The sequence below is a fragment of the Mus caroli genome, chromosome 10 (assembly GCF_900094665.2).
Source record: "Mus caroli chromosome 10, CAROLI_EIJ_v1.1, whole genome shotgun sequence".
NCBI lineage: Eukaryota > Metazoa > Chordata > Mammalia > Rodentia > Muridae > Mus > Mus caroli.
The window spans coordinates 5,225,113-5,250,234 of record NC_034579.1 but is presented as its reverse complement, the minus strand read 5'-3'; the positions used below and the strand labels follow the sequence as shown (position 1 = coordinate 5,250,234).

Here is a 25,122-nt window from a genome sequence, read left to right as displayed (position 1 = left end):
CTGAATTGTTTCCACCTTCCCTCTCGCTTCCACAGAGAACCTGCAGTTTTGGTGGATTCGACCTGACAAACCGTTCTCTGCATGTTGGCAGTAATAATTCTGACCCCACGGTAAGTGGGCCACAGAGAAAAGAAGTTGGTACCGGATTGCAGTGACCTGGGTTCTCCCCCTCCCCACCACCTCTCCTCCCCAGCACCCCACTTAGTGTCTCAGAGAGTTGATTCCGGCTTTGCACAGTGGTCCCAAACAGTGTTTGCCATGAAGCTCCGCTGCTCCCAATCTTGGAGACAGTCTGCTATTCCCCATGGGATGGCTGATGACCACCCATCTCTGGTGCCTGCCATCTCCTCAGGACACCTTTAGTTCTTTAGTGCCCTTTCTCCAGCGTTCTGTAAGTAACACACACAGATTTGGCTCCTGTGGCCTTATGTGCTTTATAAAGCACATAGGCTTTGTACCTCTGAGCCTTCCTCCTCCCTAGCCTCAGTTGCCCAAGAAGGGTATGATCTGAGGGAACCCTGTGACCTGGGCATCATTGAGCAGTCTTATTATAGGATCAGTGCATGTACTACCAAAGCCTACAATAAGAGTAGGTGTTCTCATGTGAGCTGTCCTGACACAAGCCCAGTTTTCTCGGTGTCAAAGCAAATCAGGGCCTTGATTACCAAGGTTCATGTCTCCTCAGACATGCTTCTGGGCCATGGTCCAGGGCCAGGACACTGTGGTAGTGTTTAAAGTCCCCTAAAATTCAGGCCCCAAGGGAACAGGTGAGCTTTCCGTGGTTTTGCTTCTCCCTTAAATATTCTGCCTTGAGACTATAAAATAAGAGTTTGTGCTTTATAGCTATGATCTTATGTCAGCCAGAATACACACCTGTGAGATAAGAAGTGTTAGGAATTTCCTACAAGATTTAAGCTGTGGTTTTTGGGTATCAAGTTTTATTGATTCATAAGCCAATAATTTTATGTTGTCAGTTTTTAAAAACACAGAAATCCCCCTCTCACCCACTTATCCTGTCTTCGGAAGGTTTGTTTGTTTTTTTGTTTGTTTGTTTGTTTTGTTTTTTGTTTTTTTTTAATGCAAAATAGAACAAGAGGTGGCTACAGTCTAGCTTGTTCAGAGAAACAAGTTACACTCTTGAGCCTTGGCCATACCAAGCAGTTCTGTGCAGCTTGGTAGATAGTGTAGATAGCGCCCTCACGCCCACCTCCTGTCCTGGGGATGAGTCAGTATGGACCCCTCCCGTCTCCCCAACTGCTGAGGTTTCCTGAATGCTGGACCCTCTAGATCGTTCTTCCGTGATGCAATGCAGCCCCTCAAGTGTTTTTTAAATGGTAGGGGAAAAACCCAACATAATTAGAAAAGCATGCACTAAGATTAAATAAAATAAAAAGTGCCTCAAGCCCAGTATAAACACGCAACAAAATATTTCGTGGTAGATTTTAATTCCTAATCTCGAAGATAAATAAAGCCTTTGCTCTTATTTGTGTGACCCTGTGGGGAATGCTAATATTTTCCTGAGGTCTACTGCATTGATGGTGTGAGTAATGGAACTGGTTTGTAGCCTTATCTCCTAGGACTAATGGCATTTATGCTCCGTTTTTTGCAGGGTAAAGAGGGAGATTTTGTGTACAAAGAAGTCATCAAATCCCCTTCTGCCTCCCGCATCTCTCTCGGGAAAAAGGTGAGATCAGTGAAAGAGACCATGAGGAAGAGGATGTCTAAAAAATACAGCAGCCCGGTCTCAGAGCAGGTATGTGGCCACCTTGCCGAGATCCACGTTCTTGCTGGGGATGGTCTGCCTGGGCTATTGAATGGTGTTATGAATATGTGTTCCTTGGCATTAATTGGCCACTAGACCAGGCCGTATTTGTGTAGAAAAAGCAGGCAGTTTGAGAAACACTCATTAAGCAGTCAGGGCTTTCCAGACAGTGTTCTCAGTGCTGGGAATATGAAACACAGACCCTATGTATCAGTGACTTTTCTGGTCACTGCATCAAAATACAGGACAAAGGCAACTGAGGGAAGGAAGCTCACAGCTTCAAGACATGGTGTATCATGACAGGCTAAGTAGTGGCTTGAGTCAGCCGGTCACCCTATGCCCGCCATCAGGAAGGAGACACAGAAATGTCTGCTGCCACCACTCAGCCTCTTCTCTCCTTTGTGTGCAGCCCAGGACCCCTGCCCATGCAATGAGATCACCCACATGTAGGGTGGGCCTTCCCACCACAACTAAGAAATCTAGGAAACCCATCACCGGCACACCCGCAGGCTCATTTCTGTGGTGGTTCTAAAGCCTATCAGATTGACAAGATAAACACTCGCAATAGGTCCTCCATTTCAGAGAACCCAAGACAGGGCCACATTTTTACAAAACAGGTTCTTAGTGCGGCAAACACTCTAGCACGAGAGACTAAAGCTAGTGGGTATATTTAAGCACAAGGCAGAATCAGAGGATACTTTTTCTAAAACACCCTTGTTATGAATTACCTATTACTGGGTGCCTCCTCAAAAAGAACCCTTTGGAGTTATAGAGATAGCTCAGTGGTTAACAGCACTCACTGGCTGCTCTCGGAAAGGACTCAGGTGTGATTCCCAACACCCACATGGTGGCTCACAGCAGTGTGTATCCAGTTCCAGGGAGTCCAGTCTATGCAAGTACCAGATGAACACACATACATGTAGGCAAACACTCGTACACCAAAAATAAAAATTAGTAAATCTTTTTTTTTTTCTTTCTTTTTTTTTTTTTTTGGTAAAATGGTGTTTGTCAGCTGTCTTTTCAGATGTAGGATATACTGTTCTAGATGTATGCAGCAGGTCTAACAAGGAATTTTACACAATCCTTTCTGGCTACTAGATTCTGTTAGTCTTTCGTGCTTACATAGGGGGTGAGAGGAGAGGCTGTCTCACTTACTGGGATTGTATGGCATCGGTAGGATATGAAGCTGACGTCTCACCCCTGGTTCTATAGAAAACCACCTGCATCATCATTAGAAACATGTCCAGTTTCTGTGTTAACTGCACGTGTGGAAGGAAGGAAGGAAATTAGGAGGTCTAAACTTTGAGATAGTTTTGACCTTTGGTTTCAAAACCTTCTCCTCCTTTGACATGCTCAAGCTGAGAGCTTGCTTGAAGTATACAAGGAATGTTGTTGCCCCGGCTAGCCAATGCAGCCAGCTGGGACAGGAAGCATTTTTGCTCAGCTGCTGCCCCCTGGTGGGTAAACACCAGCATCTCCCTCTTCCAGTCACTCAACAATTTATATAACTAGAAGCACTCTGGTCAGTTATGTCTAGGAAATATGCTTTTTCTTAGTGTAGATGCTTTCCCCTTAGAGTTAATCATCTGCCCTCTGATTGTACTTCTAAATATCACGTCAAGAGTAGACTGAACTCGGCCTGCATTGAGGCCCAGCTTGTTCCTGGTGTACTAAGTCCCAAAGCCTTTAGTTGTTTTTATATATGGCAAACAGAGTTTTCCTAGAAAATTTAAGAATACCTGTTTGAACTTGAAAACAATTTGGGGTTACTTAATAAGCAGTCCTAAGGGCTACATATTTAGATGTAAACAAAGATTTAGGCTTAAAGGGAGACTATTGTATGTAAGATCAAGCGAAGGTATAAACAATCAATTTGACTGGTAAGGTTGAGGACCAAGTCATCGACTATGATAAGTAAAACATCACCTTTCTGCTCAGAAAACTCAATTCTACTGAAACTGTTTCAGGACTCGGGGCTCGATGGAATGCCCAGCTCCCCCGCCTCAGGAAAGCCTGACTCTGAACACGCGGACAAGCCTAAGCTCAAAGCCGGAGGCTCTGTGGAAAGCCTTCGGAGTTCTCTGAGTGGCCAGAGCTCAATGAGTAAGTGTGGTTTGTAATTCATCATGGCTTCCTTTTGGAGTTCCAGTCAGATGTTCATTTGCGCCTCAAATCAAGGCAAGCTAAGGATGAGTATAGTCTAAGCAATTGCCCTTAGGATGCTATTATAGATTCCTCCAACCGTGGTGCAGAAGAGGATGTTTTAATTTTGATTGCTGAAGATAGAAAATTTGTCTCTGAGGAAGAACCTAGAGAATAAGCCAAAGGTCAAAGTGCATGAAGATGACCAACAAAATACAGGGGTCTGTGCCATGAGCAGAATCCTAAATTCCTGATACAAATGTGACTCAGCTGCCCCAGGACCAAAGACACCTGGTGTTGGCCAAACAATGAAGAAGAAGTGAGGTCAAATTCAGAACTTTAAGTTGTCTCTCTCAGGCAGGCAAGCACTTCACAGCTAGGGTTGTTTCCTCCTCTGTAACAACACGAGGGAAAAATGGTGTACTCCAAATGAGGTGTTGCATGCTATAGACAAAGGCCAGGGCGATACACCGCAGCATCCTCCCCTGGTGGGTCTCGGTGTCACAAGGACAGGGTGCTGGAAGTCCACAGTCAAGTTAGGATCTGGGTTAGGCTAGCAGAAGGCTCACACATAGGCCTGGCTGTGGTCCTGACAGAATGCTGTGGCTTGTAGCTTCCCTTCCTGGGCCTTATCGATGCACAGTGCTGTTGGCGCCTTTCATCTTTGCTGCCTGGGAAGGCTGTGTTTAATCCCCCGTGCTCCCTGCTCTCCCTGTCCAGGTGGTCAGACAGTGAGCACCACTGACTCCTCCACCAGCAACAGGGAGAGTGTCAAGTCCGAAGATGGGGATGACGAAGAGCCACCCTATCGGGGTCCCTTCTGTGGGCGTGCCCGAGTGCACACTGACTTCACCCCCAGTCCCTATGACACAGACTCTCTGAAGCTCAAGGTAGGCTTGTTCTTCATCTTGGGCAGCTAACCCAGGCCCTCCTGTCTTCCAGGAAGGCCTTCTCTCTTCCCTGCCAATGGATGCTGGACTCTTACCATGTAGACCAGATCATGTTTTGGCCACACTGGGCTCCTTTCTAGTGAAAATAAAATAGAACCAGACTGTGATGAAGGATGCAGAAGCTGTGTTCTAGCTCTCTCTTGCTTCCTCCCCTGGCTTTACCCTTTGACCCCAGCTTCCTTCTAGAACTTCCATGCCTATCCTGCTATGCTTCCTTTATCTGAGGGGAATAACCGCTCTCTGTATGTATGTGTACAGAGATGTTTATGTGGGATCTAAAGATGCAATGGAAAATAGTTCATAGGTTGTGGCCACAAGTTAGGGAACACCCTTTTAAAACTGGGGGCAAGGATTCCAACAGCCGAGGTAGGCAACCTGACTGCAGCATGGCTGACAGATAAGGCCTGCTCTACCCTGCTGAGCAGGAGATGGGGAAGGCTGTGACCTGGGGTCAGTGTGGCATCTAGCACAATTAAAAGTATCAGATCTGCTCTCCGTAAAACTCCCAATCTTATCCTATCTCAGTCACTCAGAATGGTGACCTCTGGCGCTGGGGTGATGACTCAGTCAGTAACATGCTTGAGCACCAAGCATGAATACCTACCTACGTTCATATCCCCAGCGCCTATGGAGAAACTGAGGATGGTGGCGTGCCTCTGTAACACCAGTGCTGTGGATGTAGACATAGGTGGGGTATTCCCCAGAGCTCATTGGCCAGCCAGTCTAACCATCTGATGAACTCTCAGAAGTAAGACAGGGTGCAAGGGAGAAAAGCACTGGACATCTACCTCTGGTTGCCACATGTGCACATGTGCACACACCCATATCCACATGAATACTTGGCACATGTGTAAAAATGCACACAGGATTAGATAGGAAGGAAGCTGGGACTGTAATCGTGATCTTGTAGCATTTCCCCAACCATCTGAATTATGTCATTGCTCAGGCTTAGACATCTACCTAACGGAAAGATCTTTGTTCCCTGGGCCACAGAAAGGAGATATCATTGACATAATTAGCAAACCACCCATGGGTACCTGGATGGGCCTGCTGAACAACAAAGTCGGCACGTTCAAGTTCATCTACGTGGATGTGCTAAATGAGGAAGAGGAGAAGCCCAAGCGCCCTACCAGGAGGAGGAAGAAGGGAAGACCATCCCAGCCCAAGTCTGTGGAGGATCTCCTGGACCGGATCAACCTGAAAGTCAGTCACTGTTACTCTTGTCCTACCTGTGTCCTTGTCGCTTGTCCTCTCTCTAAACTGGATGGGTGATCATGTCACCTTGCTGGTGTGACCCACTAAGGTTACGAGTATTCAATAAAAATGGTTACCAGTATCCTAATGTTACCCTGGCCCTTCGCTAAGGGCAATAGTGCAGCGTAAGCCCTAGATCCGAGTTTGCTTTTGGGGAGGGCTCTGAACAGAAACCCAAGTGTTCTGCTCACAGCCAGCTCCAGGGGACCATGAGGCACCTGCCTTCTCAGCTCTCCCTGACCGTGACTCCCAGCATCTTCTAAAGGAGTACAGCTACCATGGTAGATTCTAGTTTTCAACTTGTAAAACATCTTGGTCCTGAGAAATTCATAGGGTTTGCTAAGTTGAATTTGAATAAGTCTCCCCCACTGGAATGTTAAGGGGAAGCCGTCTCACTACAGGCTAAGTGGTGATAGAGGAATTAGTTCCTTCTTAAGCCATTAGTGAGTGAGCCTATAAACCCCATCTGCCTACTAAGCTGGAAGACAGGGAGGCCCAGGATATATTATAAATGATACTCATCTCTTGACGAGCATAAGGACTATGGGAAAAAGTCTGAAGGGTCTGAGGCTGGCTGTGTGATATGGGTTACATGGCTGGGCCACAGACTCACTTTGATCTTCTTGCTCTGCCTCCCAGGAACACATGCCCACATTCCTGTTCAATGGCTATGAAGACCTGGACACCTTCAAACTCCTGGAGGAAGAAGACTTAGATGAATTAAATATCAGGGACCCAGAACACAGAGCAGTTCTTCTGACAGCGGTGGAGCTGTTACAGGAATATGACAGTAAGCTCCTGCACATGCGCGACACACACACACACACACACACACACACACACACTCACACACTGCTGGATAAACAGCAGCATTATGATTATGAACGGGCCTCCAATAAGCTGTCATTGTGTACTTGGGGTACCAGGAGTATTCAGTTGGTCTTTTTCTTTTCAAAGCCAAGGTTAACTTCTTATTATGACAAAACAAACACAGAGCAGACATGCCTGTCAGTATGTGTGAAAAGAGTGCCAGAGGCTTTCTGAAGGGACCAGTAGGTTCCCCGTTGTTCCCACTGGAACACACATCCATTAAGAATCCCTAGGTTGGCCTGGAGAGATGGCTCAGCAGTTAAGAGCACTCACTGACTGCTCTTCCAGAGGTCCTGAGTTCAATACCTAGCAACCACATACATGGTGGCTCTCAACCAACTCTAATAGGATCTGATGCCATCTTCTGGTGTGTCTGAAGATAGCTACAGTACACTCATACAAAAAATGAATAATTAATTCTAAAAAGGATGGGGGGACCCCTTGGCTAAGTAGAGGGGCAAAAAAGGCTGACCATTTAGGAGTCTCTTTGCCCATCTAAGGGTTTATTATTTCCAAAGTGTGGGTTGTTTTCTTACTGAATAGGCTCAGTAATGAAAAAGTAAACCCATCAGTTTCCAGGAAAGACAGAAGTGTCTCACTGAAGTGAGTGTGTGGATCAGGAGTTCCCAAATTCAGTGTGGGAGCTTCTTCTTTATACTGTGTGCACGGAATTCAGGACCTTCATGGGTTTTGTTGTGCCCATTTCTGTTGCTAAGCCAGGCTTATCATGGTCCTTATTCTTCAGTCTGACATAAAAACAGTCCTGAGTATTCATTATGGAGGATGTATCCTTTCCAGTTCTTAAATCCAAGCGCATTTCCTTTATGTGCACTGCTGCCAAGGTATAAGTAGCCCGTGGATTTCTACCACTCAAAGACACATCAGAACCAGGGGCAATGGTGGAGTGAAGGCGTACATTACAAATGGTCTCCAACTTAGGGTTCTCTTACTTTTCTGATGCCAGGAATGCAATACACAATTGTTAGAAACTATACTTCGAATTCTGGTTCCTGTTCTTTTTCTAGCCAAGCAGTGTGCAGTCTGCACACCTGTAGTGCTAAACAATAGCAGTGAGCTGGAGCCCTGGTCACCTCTGAGACCATGATGGGCAGCGGCTAGCACTGGGTGGTGTCCCAGATTGCTGAATAGTCTGCTCAGTGGATTAGGGGAGTTAAGGGCATCTTAGCTTATAATACCCGAGTACACTGTCGTAAACTGAGGCTCATTTGCATTTCCTGGCTGCATAAGACCCGAGGAAAAAGAAGCAGCTGTATTAATAAATTCACTCTTTAAATTACTACCAGTAGCATAGAGGAACACTATCAAGAGAAGTCTGAACCTTAGACGTGGTGGTTAATTGTGAGCTTGACATCATCGAGACCACCTAGGCGACAAGCCTCTGGACACTTGTGTGAGGAAATGACCTAGAATAAATTGGCTTTGGAGCATGTCTGTGAAGGATTGTGTAGGTGAGGCCCGTTTAAGTGGAAAGACCCGCCTTTGCTGACAGAGTCACCATTGCATAGGCTGGGGTCCTGGAATAAAAGAGAGGAGAACGTGAGCTGGGTGGGTATTAACTTGTATCTCTCTCTGCCGCTCATGGTGAATGCCACAGGCCCAGCTGCTCAAGTGCCTGCACCCACCGTTTCCCCACTGGGATGGACTTTACCCCTAAGTCCTCAGCAAACTCTTCAGCCACCTTTTATGAGTGCATTTTCTCATGGCATCAGAAAAAATCTCTAATAGAGTAAACAGACAGCCTAGGTCTATGCTTGGTCTATGCTTGGTGTCCTCTTTATTCCTTGCCATGTTGCTTCATGACCAGGTCTCTATAGCATTTGATTTGCTAGAGAGGTAGAACAATAGGTTGTGACCCCTCTGGGAATCAAATGACCTTTTCCCAGGAATGGCCAAAGACCATCGGAAAACACAGATACTTACATTACGATTCATAACAACAAAATTATAGTTATGAACTAGTAACAAAAATAATTTTATGTTTGGGGTTCACCACCACACGAGGAACCATATTAAAGGTTACAGCATTAGGAAGGTCTCGAATCACTGCTCTAGAGAAACCCCGGGGTCTCTGGCCAGGTTGTGTGGAAGCAGCCTGCCTTGTGACTGACTGGGACGGCAGACCTGCCCCATTAATATGGATTAATGTAGAGCCATCTGTTCTTCTGAACTACATCTGCTCTGAATTCTATGTCGTTTACTCTTTACGGAGGACAGCTGGCTTATATACATCATCCTTTACATTTCCTGTTTCATTTCCATGTCAGAAGAGCAAAGCTAAAGCCTACATACAGGCAGGGGTCTGAGGCTAGTGTGACATAACACATTGGCTTAGTCCCATTGTCCTAGGCTCAGATCCCAAGATTTGTACCAGAATCATCTCCTAGGATGCTAACTTGAGAGGCTCAGGCAGACTCCTTGTTCATAAATCCCATTTTGAGTCTGTGCATTTGCACTGCTTGGGATTTCTCTGATACTCAAAATGGTATTTCCTTTTATTGATCTTGAAACAAAGGATTCGAGGGCTTAGCAGCTCGAATTACTGTTGAGAGGCCATATCCAGATGTAGCCTAGTGATGTAAGACTTTCCATTTCATGCAGTTAAATTCATTCTATTTAAGAAATACTTCCTGCAAGTACCTTGATAACTTAGAGAACCACAGTAGTGTTCTGCCAAACTCAGTTTGCTTGCAGTAGTGAGAAAGATCCAGTGAGGTTCTTGAAGATATGAAGGGACATCTTGAAGTTCTCCTAGCTTACACTTCCACTGAAAGTATTAAGTATATTTCCAGTATTGCTTGGAAGCCAAACCTTCCCAATGTCTCCCACAGGCAAGGAAAGGTGGTAGTCTGCACTCAGCCTTCTGTTTGGAAAAGATGGTCAGCTCGCTTCTCCTTAGACTCTTTCAGTTCCTCTAAATAAAAACACTCTTAAAATTTACTTTAAAGAAACATTGTAGTAAAATCCATATACCATAGAGCTTGCCATCCTAACCACCGCCGTGCACACAGCTCAGTAGGAACAGCCTTTGAAGCTGGGCATGGTGGTGACTGCCTGTAACCTCAGCTTACTGTTTCTGAGGGAAGTGAGCATTGACACAAGTATGGCAGGATTACTCAAAGTTCCAGGCTTGCCTGGGCTACAGAGACAGACCCCGACTCAAAAGAAGAGGTGTTTGTTTTTGTAAGACTCTTAATTAAAGATTATTTGAAGTATGCAGGGAGTATGGAGAGAAATAAAATGGATGGCTGGTCTGCAGTGTAGGAAATGTGGTAAGCCTTTGAAGGGGCTTCCCTTCAGGAGTCCCATCCCCTCTCCTTCTTCCTGAGAAAAGCACCTTCTAGAAGCCAGTTTGTGCCCTTATATGCCAGTGTTTTTGACGTTTGAGGATCTCTGTGTCAGTGCATATTCAGCCCCTGAGCATGCTCATCTATGCATGCTCACATGGGTGGGTGGGTGTGGTAGGGAGGCAGTTTAGACCATCTTGCTGAGACCTTTCAGGTTGTGACCAAATGGGACTTCAGCCCTTTTGATGATGACAGTTGACTTATTCCTTGTGGTCTTGGTCTTCCTACATTGGCATTGAGGCTAGTGATTGTGAGAGAAAAGTCTAGATACATGAAAGAGTCGGTCACCTTCTCTCTGCACCATCAGATGTCTTCCTTATGACGGTCAATTGCACCGTGGTTCTCGGGCACTGGAGAGATCCTTCCCTTTTCTGTAACAGCAGGACCTTGCAGTACCTGCTAAGGCTGGGGTCCCAGGATGCACTTCTCAGCAGCACCCTGGGGCATGCTTCCCTTTTGTAGCCTCTAGTCTGTAGTCGGCTCTGTTGCTCTGCAACCCTGAGCTGCTGCCCCCAGGGACAGATGAATGGCCATCTCACAGGGTACTCAAAGACAGCTCGAAGCCCTTATTTCCAAGGATCATTTTCCTAAATAGCATGCTAGACAAGAGCAAAGGCCAGTCCAAACCCGCAGGCTCTTCCATGGGATGAGGTCATCACCATGGACTGTCCCAGTTTGGGGTGGTTTTAGGGGGAGGGGTACGATTTGCTCATGTGCTTCTGATTGTTAACTTCCCCACCAATCATTTGGTAATTAGTGTTCTTTGGGGCTATAATTTAAGAATGTGTTCTGACACCTTCTTTGGTATTGTGCATGCTATAGAATGCTTTCCCTTTGAGAAATACAGACAGGAAGTGGGAAGACGATGGTGGGACCCCACCAGTGCATGTGTGGCCTGGCAGGCACCACTCAGCCTCTCTCTCCACATGTTCTTTTTGATCTCCTGAGCATCATAGTTCTGGTTCATTGATTGATTGATTTTTCTTTGTATGTGTGGTTGGGGTGGGCAGGTGAGAGAAATAAATTAAAGCCATTTGTCTTTGTAACTAGCTATTTTATGTAGGAAAAAAAATGTTCTATTGGTTTCCATTTTGTGTGACCAAGTGCTTTCTCTACATAAGTATCTGAAGATGTTCTGTGTGAAACCTGCATGTCCCGGGCTCCCTGGGCTCCCTCTGTAGAAAACACAGCAGCCTGGGAACTGACCACTCACGTGGCTTTGACTCCATGGGATTGACTCCAGGAAGTCATCTCCATCAGCAACACAGTTAACTTGTCTCCTGACTTTCTCCAACCATTACTGAGGTCCAACTGACAAATAATGATGCTACTTTGTAAAGGGGCTGCTGAAGCTGGGGCTGTGCCGTTCGCACTGGCCAGTTCCTTTGCTTGATGGTCAGAGGGTCTCCTGAACGCTCTCCACACACTAGATGCAGGGAATAGAAATGCTGGCCCAAGGCCGTGGGAGAAGGGTAAAGAGAAAGGAAACTTTGAACACTGCAGAAGATGAAAGCTTTGTTTCCCCTTGCATAGGGGTCTGTTCCTCTCTCACCAGCCTTCCATTGACTGAGATGATGTAACTGGCCACATATTGTTACCTTAGGCTAACAATACTCCCCAATACTTATAAAGCAATATTTCATTTGTCACTTTTATCTAAGCTCCCAGATTTGGAAAGCCTGTAACATAAATGATTCAACATACAAGTCTTCCAGGTGTCTGACAAGCATTGGACCGTACCCACCTTGTAAAGGTCCAATTCACACACACACACACACACACACACACACACACACACACACACACTGCTTCTCATTGATGGTGCTATCTCTCTGTAGGGCTCTCCTCCTCCAGTACCACAGTAGCACACTCTGTGTTTCTCCTCCCCTCTGTAGCCTCACTCTCCCACTGTTTAACCAAACCCATCAGCATGTCTCAACCCTGGTTCTCTCGCCAAGTTTATTTTCACACGGTGGACACGTTACTTCAAGAGAGGTGTTCTGATCCGGTTAGCTTGTTTGTTTTGTGTTTGCTTGTTTTTGGTTTTTTTGTTTAGTTCAGCTTTAACATGTGCCAATAGCTGAGGATGAAGATGGAGCTGACTTTGAGGTTCCTTGTGACAGCATGCTGTGTATTCATCCTCCAGGTAACAGCGACCAGTCCGGTTCTCAGGAAAAGCTGCTGGTGGACAACCAAGGCCTGAGTGGACGATCCCCACGAGACTCTGGATGCTACGAAAGCAGCGAGAACCTGGAAAACGGTAATGTTGGCCCAGACCCCCAGAACCTGTCTCAGTGTCACCTCATTGCAAGTGTCTCCGAAGGCTTCATTCTTGTACGGATATGAAGCGAGTAGTCATCTTTCCATTTCTGGAAAGTTTCTTGTCCTCCACTACTCTGTCTAGTCCTCCTGGCTGCTCTGGGCTACATTTATAAATTCTGTCTAAAGTACCTTCAGCCATAAAACCTAAATTGTGTGTCTCCTGTGCCCTTTTCTTCACACGCTAACCACTCACATCTCAGTACTGGGAGCAATTAGGCCCACAAGAAAAACAGTTTGCCAGGTAGACCATCCATCAAGGGAACCCCTGCAGCCGTATGTTGTAGCCACGCAGCCTGATTCTAGAGGCAGTTACCCCTAGAGAGGGTGACTAGAAGGCCACATGTCTTGTTTGTGGCTTCTATCTTTGAACAGTTGGGAAGCAGTCAATATGTAACTCTCAAAGCCTCCTCCATCCAGGACCAAGGTCTTAAGCAAAATGAAGCAGGGAGGATAAATGGCAGGTGACTCTGTGGCTTCCTCTTGTGTTCCCCAAGTTTCCATCATTACAAGATTAGATGCAGTGGTAAAAGGGTCCTGCCACCCTCACGGTCATCTGTAGAACACGTGAAGGCAATAGCAAAAGCATACTTAGGTTTCATAGCCTTTAGTGGTTATTGGGAGTCTCATCCAGTCGTAACAAGTTAGACTCTTTCTTAGCATTTACTGAAGCAAGCCATAGGTTGCAGTTTGTTAGAGGATTATGAAATCAGTTAATGACCCTGGACAGCAAATAGAAAGCATCAGCTATTCCAGGAGGTAAGGCTTAGTATCATTAGTGACATTATTGTAATCTTTGTTTCAGATATGTATGGTAGGCGGTGGGCATAAAACGTAGCTTCTTGATGTCAATCATGCTTTAAAAAAATAGTGTGGGAGAGTTATTTTGGGCACCCAGACCAACTCTAAGGTAAGGTAAATAAAGGCTTGAGTTCAAATTCTCGTGGTACAGTCAACCACATTCTTAGAGAGAGCCCTCACCTCTGGACATATTGCCTACCTCACACTGCTAAGCATATTGGGAACCTAGAAATTTACCCATAAGCTCTTCTACCCAGAATGTTCAACGAACTTGGGAAGATAAACGGGTCCTCTGATGCTTAACATTTAGATAGCCTTGGTTAAAATGCAAGGCAAAACACATTAAGGAGCCCTGCACTGGGCCCTGGTTAGCAAGCAGCAAATCCTTGCGTACGTTCGGAAGGCTCTTTTGGTCAGTTTTTGTTAATAACGTTTTCTATAGCTGAAATAGTCAGGTAAAGTTAACCCCAACAGTGCTGGGTTAGTAAGGAAGAAAGGTGGCAATGCCAAAGGGTTTGGTGTCCCAGGGGAATTCAGTTATTTCTATTGAAGAACTGAATTAAATAAACTGGTGAGCCATCCTTTGATTTCAAAGGTGAACTCAGAGCTCTCCCTATATGAAACAGAATGTGAACCTGGCATTGAAACATATGGTTCATAGTGGGAGGTAATAAGAGAAGAAAACATTTCTATATCCATTTGAGCTCAGTGGATTTTAATAAGAAAGAGTTTTCCATCTTAACTGATGTGGGGGCTTTTTTATGATGTGCTTGGTGAGCAATTTCCCCATTGCATTTACCTGTAGTGATCCTTCCGGTAATAAGAAATGTAGCCAGTACGTTCAGAAATAACTGCAAGCTAGTATCTCCATTTATCAACAGAATAGCAACCCATTGAGAAAGGGCTAGTGTGTCACTGTTGATGAGTGTGGGAATCCAGGCAGGCAGAGTTTGCAGTATAAACTTCTTCCTCACTGAGGACCCCACACCATTTGTCTGCGTCTGTGCTTTGGTGGGCATGAAGTATTTCATAGGCTGATGTGGGACTCCCCAGAAAGGATGGCCTCACTAATAAGAAGTCTAGTATGAGGAAAGCACTGTTCTTAGCTGCCAGCCTTAGGGTCTGCAGTGGTCTGCAACACTCCATGCTCTCAGTTTGAGGTTTGAGTGAGCTTAGAATGCTGTGAAATCATGGAAGGAAACGCTTTCTCCCTGCTGATGAGGGCCCAAAGCCCTTGGAATGCCAGAGCCACAGGTCTTGTCTTTCTGTTCGTTTCCTTCATCTCGATTGCCTCACACAGAGGTGGTGGTGGTGGTGGTGGTGATGGTGGTGGTGGTGGTTTTTATCAAAGAATGCCTTCATCTGCTCTAAAGCAGCTATTCTCCTTACTGAGTGCTCACCACCCAACCCATATTCTTTCCCTCCCTATCAAATTGGCCTGCAGCCTGACTTCACCCTGCTGCTGTTCATGTTTATATCCATGTTACTTAATGGGGGAGAGTCTGGATTCTAAACTGTTTGCTTATAGATCGATTAGCAGAAAAAAATCTCTTAGTTATATTAATAACTTACTAACTTTTCAGAGATTAGACCATCTTTGTACTTTCCAAGCCTCGTGAAGATTTGTGGAGTCGGCATTTTGTAAGTGGTGTCTGACGAAACTCTCCCTTCGGTTTGTTTACTGATCCGTATCCAGGTGGCTTCCTTGCTTCTGGGTACATTTATTCAAGAAGAGCAGCTTTGAAGGAGAGAATGATTGGAAGTTTTGTTCCTCTTCTTTTGATCACCCCTTCGTGGGTACCATTCACAGACCCCATTCTAAGGAACCAGTTCAACCATGACTTCAGAAAACCCATATCCGCCAAACGAAGATCGTGTGGCTTGGTTTCTGAGTGCATTGCCAGTCTTTCCTTACCAAAAGCAGCTTGGAATAGACATTAGCTCTGGCCTTCTGTTTCTGCTTGACCCGGCGTTTCTTTTCCACATAACCAGTTAGTTTCAGTCCCTATTAGAACTTTAATAAACTAGAATTCTTCATAAAAATAAAAATGGATCGCTAATCACCCCACTTTTTTTCCAGTGTCCCCCAGCCCTTGTTTGTACATCAGTTTCAGTGACTTTAAAACGTCGTTGTAAAATAATCTCCTTCTCTCATAGCCAAAACTCACAGACCCAGCGTTCTGTCTACCAAGTCGTCCACGGAGTCCAACTTAAAGCCTTTCACCAGGGGTCAGCCAGGCAACTACCCGACATTGCCTTTAATTAAATCAGGGGAGGTGCGCAAGCAGGGAGAGGAGGGTAGACTGGGACGAGGTCTAGCCCCGGACACTGTCAAGTGCTGTGACGCGCCCTCTGTGACTGGTTTGAGTAAAAACCGAAGGAGCCTCCCGGTCTCCATCTGTCGCAGCTGTGAAACCCTGGAGGGTCCTGAGCCCGTGGAAAGTTGGCCCCGATCCCATTCCCTGGATGACCTTCAGGGAGATGCTGATGTTGGCAAGAATGTGCCTACCGAGATGCCAGAAACCTGTTCTCAGAATGTACCCGAAGTGCCACAGAAGACGTCTGCCTGCACCTCCAAGGCTCTGCCCCGAGGCCGAGATCCCACAGCAGATGCGTTGCTTCTGCCCCAAAGCAAGAGATTTTCCGACCCCCCGAAAACAATGGCTAAGAAACTGGATGGCTCCGTGGTGGCCTCCAACCTTGGGATAGCTCCTCCTCAGTGTATACCCAGAGATTTCGAGGCCCAGCCTCCTGTTAAACCCGGCTTAACAAGGACGTCTCTTGAGGGTCTCAGAAAAGGACATGATCACCACCCCCTGGGCACCAAAGAAGGGGTAGACGGGGAGCAGAGCGCCCCTGAGACCAGGACACAGTCCAGACATCCGTCGCAGCCCCCTCCTGTGCCAGCCAAGAAGAGCCGAGAGCGCCTAGCCAATGGCCTGCACCTGGTCCCCAGCCCAGAGGCGCCCATCCTGCCACTGAAGAAGGCCAGCCCCGCCAGCCCAGTCAGTCCCAGCGACTGCCCCTCTCCCCGGGAACCCAGATCTTCCTCGGGGACTGAGCCGGGCAGCCCAGCCTGTACGAGACCGCCACCCTGGCTGGCTGAGCTGCCCGAGAGCACCAGCCTGCAGGAGCATGGTGTGAAACTGGGCCCAGTGCTGAGCAGGAAGGTTTCCTGCGTCCGGGGTGTGGACCTAGAGATGCTCACGGAGAACAAGCTGCAGGCGGAGGGCATTGACCTCACTGAGGAGCCCTACTCTGACAAGGTATCCGAGGCCTGGGCCTTAGGGCCCTGACTTGATTCCTTTTGGTTTGTTGGTTTGGTTTTTCAAGGCAGGGTTTCCCTGTAGCTCTGTCTGCCCTGGAACTTGCTCTTTAGACCAGGCTGGCCTCAAACTCAGAGATCCGCCTGCCTCTGCCTCCCAAGTGCAGGGATTAAAGGTGTGCACCACTCAGATGAGAGCCAGGAAAGACCTTGGTCACATGTGCTCTGCAGGCCACGTGGTTCATTCTGCCTATGGCCTCTGAACTGGGAGTGCAACCCTCTAACCCTGGATTAAATACAAACACAGCTTCATGGTTTTCTTTTTCTCTTACTTGGTTTTAGTTTGTGGCAGCTGTGCTTTTCAGGGAACAGGCTCAGCACCAGAATTGACCCTCATAGGCTGGTGTGATGGGCAGGAGAGACCCGAACCTAGTGTGCATGCCCCACAGCAGGTTGTGTCTCCGTTTCTGTATAGTTTAACTGTGCTTTCAGATACCTGGCCTGCATTATCTACTCAGAGACAGGCTGTAGTAAGCAAATACCATTAATGGGAGCATATATAGAAAATTGTAAAGCACTTATGGTTCAGAGCCGTGTTCAGATGTACTACAGTAATTATACAAATATCTATACAGAACAGCTGGTGGGGGCATGATATGAAAATCGCTGGTGTACCAAAAACATTTCTATCTATACTGAAATGCAGTTCTCATTTGAAAAGAGAAGAGGAAAAGGCTATCAACACCAAAGCGACTTTGAAGATAAATCAGTAATAATAGAGGTGGCCATACTTTTCTGCTGGAAAGGCATCTTCTGTTCTAATGTGTCCCCAAGAGTCCTTGTTATTAAATCCTTATGATCATGAATGCCACCTAAGAACACCTCCCCCATCCCTACCTCTACCCCCCAGGCCTTTCCTTCTTTTCTTCCTCTTTGATACTCTATGTATGACTGTGTCCTTTGAAGGGAAAATAGGGAGAGTGGTAATGTGGCCTGGTGATGTAGTGGTGTGATTCTTGGATGAAGGGCAAATAGTATCTGTAGAGTAATGGTTTGGCTAAGGAATTTAATTTTGTAAAAATGGGTTTAAGGTGTTGGCCTGGAAAACACAGGATTGTGTTGTCCTAATTCTGATTTGAGATATTTCTGTAGAACTCATCAGTATTTGTAAGGTGAAAATACAAGCAGGCTCCTTTTCAAGAATCTGCCCCATAATAAATAGGTTAGGTTCCTTTTGAGCTGAAACCCCAGGTGTTATTTTCTGATAGCTAAGCTGTGTGTCTTAGGTGGGGTGTGTGTGTCTGGACCACCATTGATGCCACATTTCTCTTTCCCTGGGCAGCATGGCCGTTGTGGGATCCCTGAAGCCCTGGTACAGAGATACGCAGAGGACCTAGAGCAGCCTGAGAGGGATGTTGCCACCAATATGGACCAGATCCGGGTGAAGCTGCTTCGGAAGCAACATCGGATGGCGGTGAGCAACCCACGTAGATTCCTGCAATATATTTACTTACGAGGTCATTACTGGCAGGCATTGATAACACAAAGACTTGCTAGAAACCTAGGGAAAAAAACCTGGGGAGAAAATAATACCGTTAGCCTAGACTTGGATTTTATTTTTCTGTGTTTTATGCCTATTAGAACAGGACTGGACTCTACCACTAAGCTACCAACCCGTTATTATTTACGTGTTTGTTTCTTTGTTTTGCTTTGTTTATTTATTTGTTTACTTAGAGACATGGTCAAGTTAGCCTTCAATTGGTGATCTTCCTGCCTCGGCCTCTTCAATGCTGGGATTTCAGGCACATTCTCTTTTTTTGTTTGTTTGTTTGTTTGTTTGTTTTGGGTTTCTCTCTGTGTAGCCCCAGCTGTCCTGGAACTCACTCTGTAGACCAAGCTGGCTTCGAACTCAGAAATCCGCCTGCCTCTGCCTCCCAAGTGCTGGGACTAAAGGCGTGTGCCACCACCGCCTGACTTTAGGCACATTCTTGGATGACCAAGGCTACGACCGTTCTAGAAAGACAAAAAGGGAGGAGGTTTGTCCTATCAGCACAAGGAACACCTGTTTTAAAAATCCATACACAGAGCACCAAGTGTTAGCAAATAAGTACGTTCATTCAGGAGCTCTGTGCATCCCACACACACTGCAGCGGACAAGAGTGTGCTATGTCCTTGGAGGGAGGAAGATGCTGATGTGGCTGTATTCTTATTCCACGAGAGAAAGGCCTGTGGATTAGCGAAGTAATTGATGTCTGTTAAGTAGCTTGGCTTAGCTATTGTGTGACTTTTGCACTTCTCTAAACACCTTGCTGTGTGCCCTAAGTGTATCAAACCTCTACTGCTCAGTTTTAACCATGCCATTTCTGTGCGCATGAGCAGCAGAGGCACAGTTCTAACCCTGATGGTTTTTACTGATCAGATCCTAAGTCTGTCTTAGTAAAAAAAAAAAAAAATTCCATGATCAGGATTTCAAGATTTTTATTAGGTGAATATTCTATGGCTTAACCAATTACATATCCATAAGTGTTTAGGGTTTATTCCTTTCTTTGTATTTTAAATTATGTAGTGAAAGGCAGCTTGCTTTAAAACACATCTGTGGACGTTCTAATAATACCTGAGGATGTATTCGATGGTGAGAGCTTGCTTCATTAAGATCACACACAGTCAGGGTTGGAGAGATGGCTGTCTGAGCAAAGAGTATTGGCATGGGTACTTAAGCTTTGTCTCTAGGCCCCGTCTGAAAAAACTCCACACTTGTAATCCTGTGTGTGGCTGCAGAGGGAGGGAGAGACAAGTGGATCCCAGGAGGTCACTGAGCACCCAGCCTAGCTGAATTAGCAAGTGCCAGATGAAAGCCAAAGACCCTGTTTCAAAATAAAAGATGGCTAGCTCTTGAGTAAGGACATGGAAACTGACCTCTGACCTCTGGCCTCTGGCCTCCATGCATATGATGTACGCCTTTGTGAATCTGAGTACATGCACAATTGTACAATATTGTGTAGGCTTTTACACCCTGCAAATCTCCTTCAGAAAGGTAGCCTTAGCAATAAGGTTTCAGGGTCCTTTTCTCTGTCCTATTCAACTCAATATTATTATATTTTAAATTGTTGATTAATGATGTACATTTAAATGTTTAATTTTCTGGTTGTTAATATAGGGTCAAAACTACAGTAGAAAATACATTTTATAAAACACTACTCACTGAGTATCTTTTTTACACTGTCATACAAGTTTGTCTCTGTAGTTCACCTTAGTTAAGGGATTTCATGGAGACAAAATAACAAGATAAACGTAAATGCCTCCAACTTGGAGCCTTATACAGGAAATTGGAATTTGGTCTAGTCCGAAATTCCTTCCGGAATCTTCTAGAGATAGCTCTATAAAAAGTCTTTTATATCTTTTAAGCAAAGTTCTTAATGTTGACTTTGACGTCTCATAGCAGTGATGTATTGCAGTACTGTGTCCCTCGGCCATACAAAAGGTGACTCACGGTGCTTGTGCAATCTTTGTGACATGGCTTTTCTTCTTTATACAGATCCCGAGTGGTGGGCTGACGGAAATCTGCAGAAAGCCCCTCTCTCCCGGATGTGTTGCATCCGTGTCGGATTGGCTCATCTCTATCGGCCTGCCCATGTACACGAGCACCCTTTCTGAAGCAGGGTTCAGCACGCTGAGCCAAGTGCCTTCCCTGTCCCACACTGGCCTTCAGGAGGCCGGCATCACCGAGGAGAGACACATAAGGAAACTCATAACCGCAGCCAGACTCTTCAAACTGCCACCAAGCCCTGAGGCTATGTAGCCAGGCCGGCCGTGGCCCTCCCGAGACAAGAGCCAGCCTCTCACTGTGCTTAGGAAGCCGATACAATCCCTCCACATCTGCTGGGGTTGACCTGATTGGGAAGAAAAGTACCCGCTCGGGGCTCACGAACTGCAGGATTGGGACTCAGAACCGAGGACCCTCTCTTCCGGTAAAACCCTCTTTCCCTGCCCCTCAAGGAAATCGAGGCGGTTCTCTTTGATGCCCAAAGGCAAGACAAGCACTTAGTTCCGTTTTCAGGCACTGAAGAGCCAAGACACTGCAAACAGTGTGCGTCCAGTCTGTCTTTGTGCTGTCAGAGGGCTAGGAGGACGAGGCAGCCGGCTCGTGTCTGATCGTGCCCTTGCGCATCTGTTGGTCACCCGATGCCCGAGCCCGATGGGCTTAGCTAGGCCAAAGCAACAGACTCTGGAGTTACTGTATACTATTGACCATGCTCATTTGTTCAAAAGCTACAACAGCTGACTCTATCAAGAACAGAACAGTCCTCCTCTCCTGTAGATAAACGAGAGACATTTTAATTGCTTTCTAGCAATTAGCTTTTATTTGCCTTAATATAAACTTTTAACCAGTTATCTATCTAGTGTCCACAACCCTTACTTAACCCTATTTCCAGATTTTCAGCTTAGACTGCCATCTAACGTGTTTGGGATGTTTCCAGCAAAAATAGCCTTTTTTTTAAAAAAAAAAAAAAAACAGTCTCATTCTAACATGGCTTATTTTAGAAGGGTGACTACCAGGCACACGTTTCATGTTGACTTTTAGTTTTTGAACTAACTATAAATTTAGTAAAAGTCGGTCGGGACTCACAGAGGGGCACGTGTGTGTGTGTGTGTGTAGTGACTGCCCTTCAGTCTTCTCCTTTTAGTGAGAGGCTGTCACGGTGGCCATGGTGTTGTGAGAGGCTGCCATGGTGTTGTGAGTGGCTGTCACGGTGGCCATGGTGTTGCAGTATTTATGTGAAATCCTAACCTCATCCATTCCCAAATCTGTTCATCAACTACCAGATCACCTTTGCAGAAAGCCATTGTAAGTTGCATATTTCAGAAAGATTTTTTTTTCTAAAAAGGGAAGTAGTTTACTTACTCATTTAAAGTTCTTTTTGTTTGTTTTTAATTTTTTTTTTCGTTTTGGCCGGTTTTATTATCTCTCATTTGTTATGTAGATAATTATTTTAATTCAAGCAAAGGTTCATTATGGAGCCAGATAAACCACACCCGCTGGGTGTTAAATATTGCATATTTTCAACTGGTTTTTCCAACTTTGATTTCCATGTAATCTGCCCTCTTTTTGTCTGGCGTCTGGTTTTCTAGCAGTTGGCACACTTAGACAGGTGCACCTGCTCCATTGCTTACAAAGTGTTTTTTCTTCACATTCTTGCAAGCACGATGTAAAGTCTCCAGTTATCTTGGAAGCATTTTGAATACGAGGCCCGGATCAGTCCTCCACTAGTTCATTTGGGTTATTACAACTTGATTCCCCTCAGGAGAGAAGGGCAAGTGGTTTTATGAATAACAAAGCCATCCTGGCCATATGGTTTATATAGCTGCATCCATGTCTCTGAGGAAAATCTCAGGTGATTCCCCCCACCCCACACACATTTTAGTATGCGTTAAAAAATAATAATATTGTTTGGTTTCCTCACTTCCCTTCGCCTATTATTAAATGCCACGTGGAGCAGTTGAGGCAGGTTAGAATGAGAAGAGTAAAGGCACTGGGTTCCTATTGGACTCTTAACAAAGAGGCCTCGATTAGCTTCCAGGGTCAGGCATAGGCCACCCAATGGGTGGGGGTGCAGGGTTCTCTGCCAGTCCAGCACCCAGTCGCATGCTGTAGTGGGGGTTGGCATTGGAAAACAGGCTTCTTCTCTTGCTTGTGAAGTAACCCTGGCCTGACCGTGCGACAGACAGCCCTTTTGATTTTAGCTGAGCGAAGAGAGAGAGACTACGCAAAAGTCACATTGGAGGTAATAAGGGAGGAGGAAAAATCTTTTGGGAATTTCCAAGTTTCAGTTCATTCTTGGTGTAGGGTTTCTGTTTTAAGTCAATCAAGGAGGTCTTGAGAGTGTCAAACAGTAGCTTTTATCACTCTGGAAATTGTCGCCTTTGCATGGAGAATTAAATTCAGGGACCACGAGTTTAGTGTGAATGTCTGATCTGAAGGGGCTGAGATTTCTTATCCCTTCCTTCCTTCCTTCCTTCCTTCCTTCCTTCCTTCCTTCCTTCCTTCCTTCCTTCCTTCCTCTCTCTCTTATTTGTTTGGTTTTCTTTTGCTTTGAACGTTTCATTTGGTCTGAGAAAAGCCTGAACATTAGCGTATGACTCTGAGGAGACTCGGGGCTGCCTGTGGCTGTTAGCAGACAGGCGGCTGGCTTTAGCAATAGCCACTTTTGATCGGTTGCATTTGGTACAGAATTTTGAATGACGGTGAAAATTGTTGTCTTTGCAAAGCACAAAACTAACCTGGAAAGGCGTTTCGGCTCAGGTAGCTACCCAGAATGTGTGTGATTGGTGTGTCTCCACTGTCTGCAGAGAAAGCAGCCGCCCAAACTACTATTTACATTCCCAGATACTGAGAGCAAATAGCTTTTCATGGCCTTGCATATTTGGGGGCCCTTTTCTCTGTCCCGACCCCAGGTGTGGATGGAACTGGAAATGAGTCTTCTGTGAGCAAAGAGTCCTGGACACGGAGGAGTGTGGTTCACAACTGCGGTGGAACACAAATAGATTCCCAAGTCACTGCTGTGTGAGGACTGAGTGAGGTTCCCGAAAAATTCTGACTGTCTTGAGTCCATGTTATCTTGATTTTTTAAATTGATAGGGAAAAACCCCACAAACTGTCAAGAAAGTTATATGACAACTAACAACATTGCACTTTCTGTATATGAAATCAATATTTAAATAACTTATTTTTCTCCATTGCTATTCTTAAACATTGTAAGTAGCTGTAATATACCAATACCAATACGTTCTTGCAATTGCTTCAGCCCGAGAAAGCTGTGTATTGTTTTAAAATTGTAAAAAAAAAAAAATATTGTGATGATCCATTTAAAAAAAAAAAAAACGGAAGGTAGACAGAAGGGTTTTCCTGTGTATCAAAGCTTGTCTATAATTATGTCACCTATGTACCTAGGGGGAAAGGTAAATAAAATGTCGTCATCGAATCTGTTTCTCTGGTTGTTCCTGTGGTGCCTCAAAGACAGATGAGAAATTAAAGGCTGAGAAGTGTCATGTTTTGTAAAAAAATAATTTGTACAGGGTTCTTTTTTTTTTTTTTTTTTTTTGGTTTTGATTTTTCGAGACAGGGTTTCGCTGTGTAGCCCTGGCTATCCTGGAACTCACTCTGTAGACCAGGCTGGCCTCAGACTCAGAAATTCGCCTGCCTCTGCCTCCCAAGTGCTGGATTAAAGGCGTGCGCCNCCACACCCGGCTTTTTTTTTTTTTTTATGATTCAAAAAGGATCTTTGTTTGCCTGATGTCTGTATGTCTGAGTTCACGTGTATATGGGCATGCATGTGCCATGACGCACATGTGGAGCTCCGGAAGCAGTCTTGAGTCAAGTCCCTTGACTTTCATTTTGTTTGAGATTGGAATCTCTTGTTTATAAACTGCTGTGTCCTCTCAGGTCAGCTACCCCCCACCCCCCAGCTGTCTGTGACTCTGATCTCACTGTAGGAACACTGGGCTACTGCACCCAGTTTTGCTTGGGCTCTGGGTATACAAGCTCAATCCCCACGCGGCCCACGTGACTCACATGGCTCACATGGCTCATGTGGCAAGCGTTCTACCCACTAAGCCATCTCCCCCCCGCCCTACTCATTTCCGGTACCTGAAGCATACGGTCCGCCTTGCCAGGTCTCATACTGTTTTCTTTTCCAGTATACAAGAGTGAATCATAATCGGGGCACCTATCAAAAGAGAACTGTTTGGAGGTCCTCTCAACTCTAAGCTTATATTCAAATGAAGAATCTGTCGCCATAGAAGTGATTGGCTGGACCAATAATTCACAGTGGATAAAATAACCAAACTCATATGTACTGAAAGAGAGGAAAAAAAAATTCAGATTAAGATAGTCTAGGAGTTAGCCAACTTGACAAAACTGTCTTTCAACGTTGGTGAACCAGGGTTCGTATAATAATCCTGATTTAGCATAGTGTGGTGTGGTTTTTGTGGTGCCAGGGCTTGAACCCTGGCAGTTGGATATGCCAGGAAAGTGTTCTGCCACTGAGCTATGGGCCTGTCCCCACAGAGGGGGTCAGCAATAACATTTCTTGAGCATATAATGCATGCGTCTGAAACAAGACAAAACACCTCTCCCATCCTGACAGCGACTTCATTTCTCCTCCCCGCAGACAGCAGTGCTGGCCTAGCTTTTCAGACATATTTACAGACACAATGCTGTGCGCATTCCACAGAGAAGAGGACTCTAGTCTTCATTCGTTTTTAAATGAATATATTTTAGAAACCTAACATTAACATCGTTCCATTCTCTTAAAGGCTGTATAGGACTCTGTTGTGCGGATTAATTAACCGAATCTCTACAAGCTTGAGAACTTTTAGTTTCAGGTTGTTTTAAAG

At 45.6% G+C, this 25,122-nt stretch overlaps 1 protein-coding gene across 4 annotated transcripts in view; it reads left to right on the top strand.

Moving 5' to 3' along the window:
• The window catches only part of Sash1 (SAM and SH3 domain containing 1), a 224,609-nt gene extending 200,901 nt beyond the window's left edge, over positions 1-23,708 (top strand). For all 4 annotated transcript variants that reach the window (XM_029482360.1, XM_029482359.1, XM_021174241.2 and 1 more), the window contains 10 exons: positions 36-110; positions 1,610-1,753; positions 3,730-3,865; positions 4,625-4,794; positions 5,848-6,057; positions 6,748-6,898; positions 12,490-12,603; positions 15,621-16,729; positions 18,071-18,202; positions 20,264-23,708. In XM_029482360.1, coding sequence (XP_029338220.1) covers positions 36-110; positions 1,610-1,753; positions 3,730-3,865; positions 4,625-4,794; positions 5,848-6,057; positions 6,748-6,898; positions 12,490-12,603; positions 15,621-16,729; positions 18,071-18,202; positions 20,264-20,527 — 2,505 coding nt within the window. In that variant the 3' untranslated portion in view covers positions 20,528-23,708. The remainder of the gene's footprint in view (positions 1-35; positions 111-1,609; positions 1,754-3,729; positions 3,866-4,624; positions 4,795-5,847; positions 6,058-6,747; positions 6,899-12,489; positions 12,604-15,620; positions 16,730-18,070; positions 18,203-20,263) is intronic.
• Positions 23,709-25,122: the final 1,414 nt, after the last annotated feature.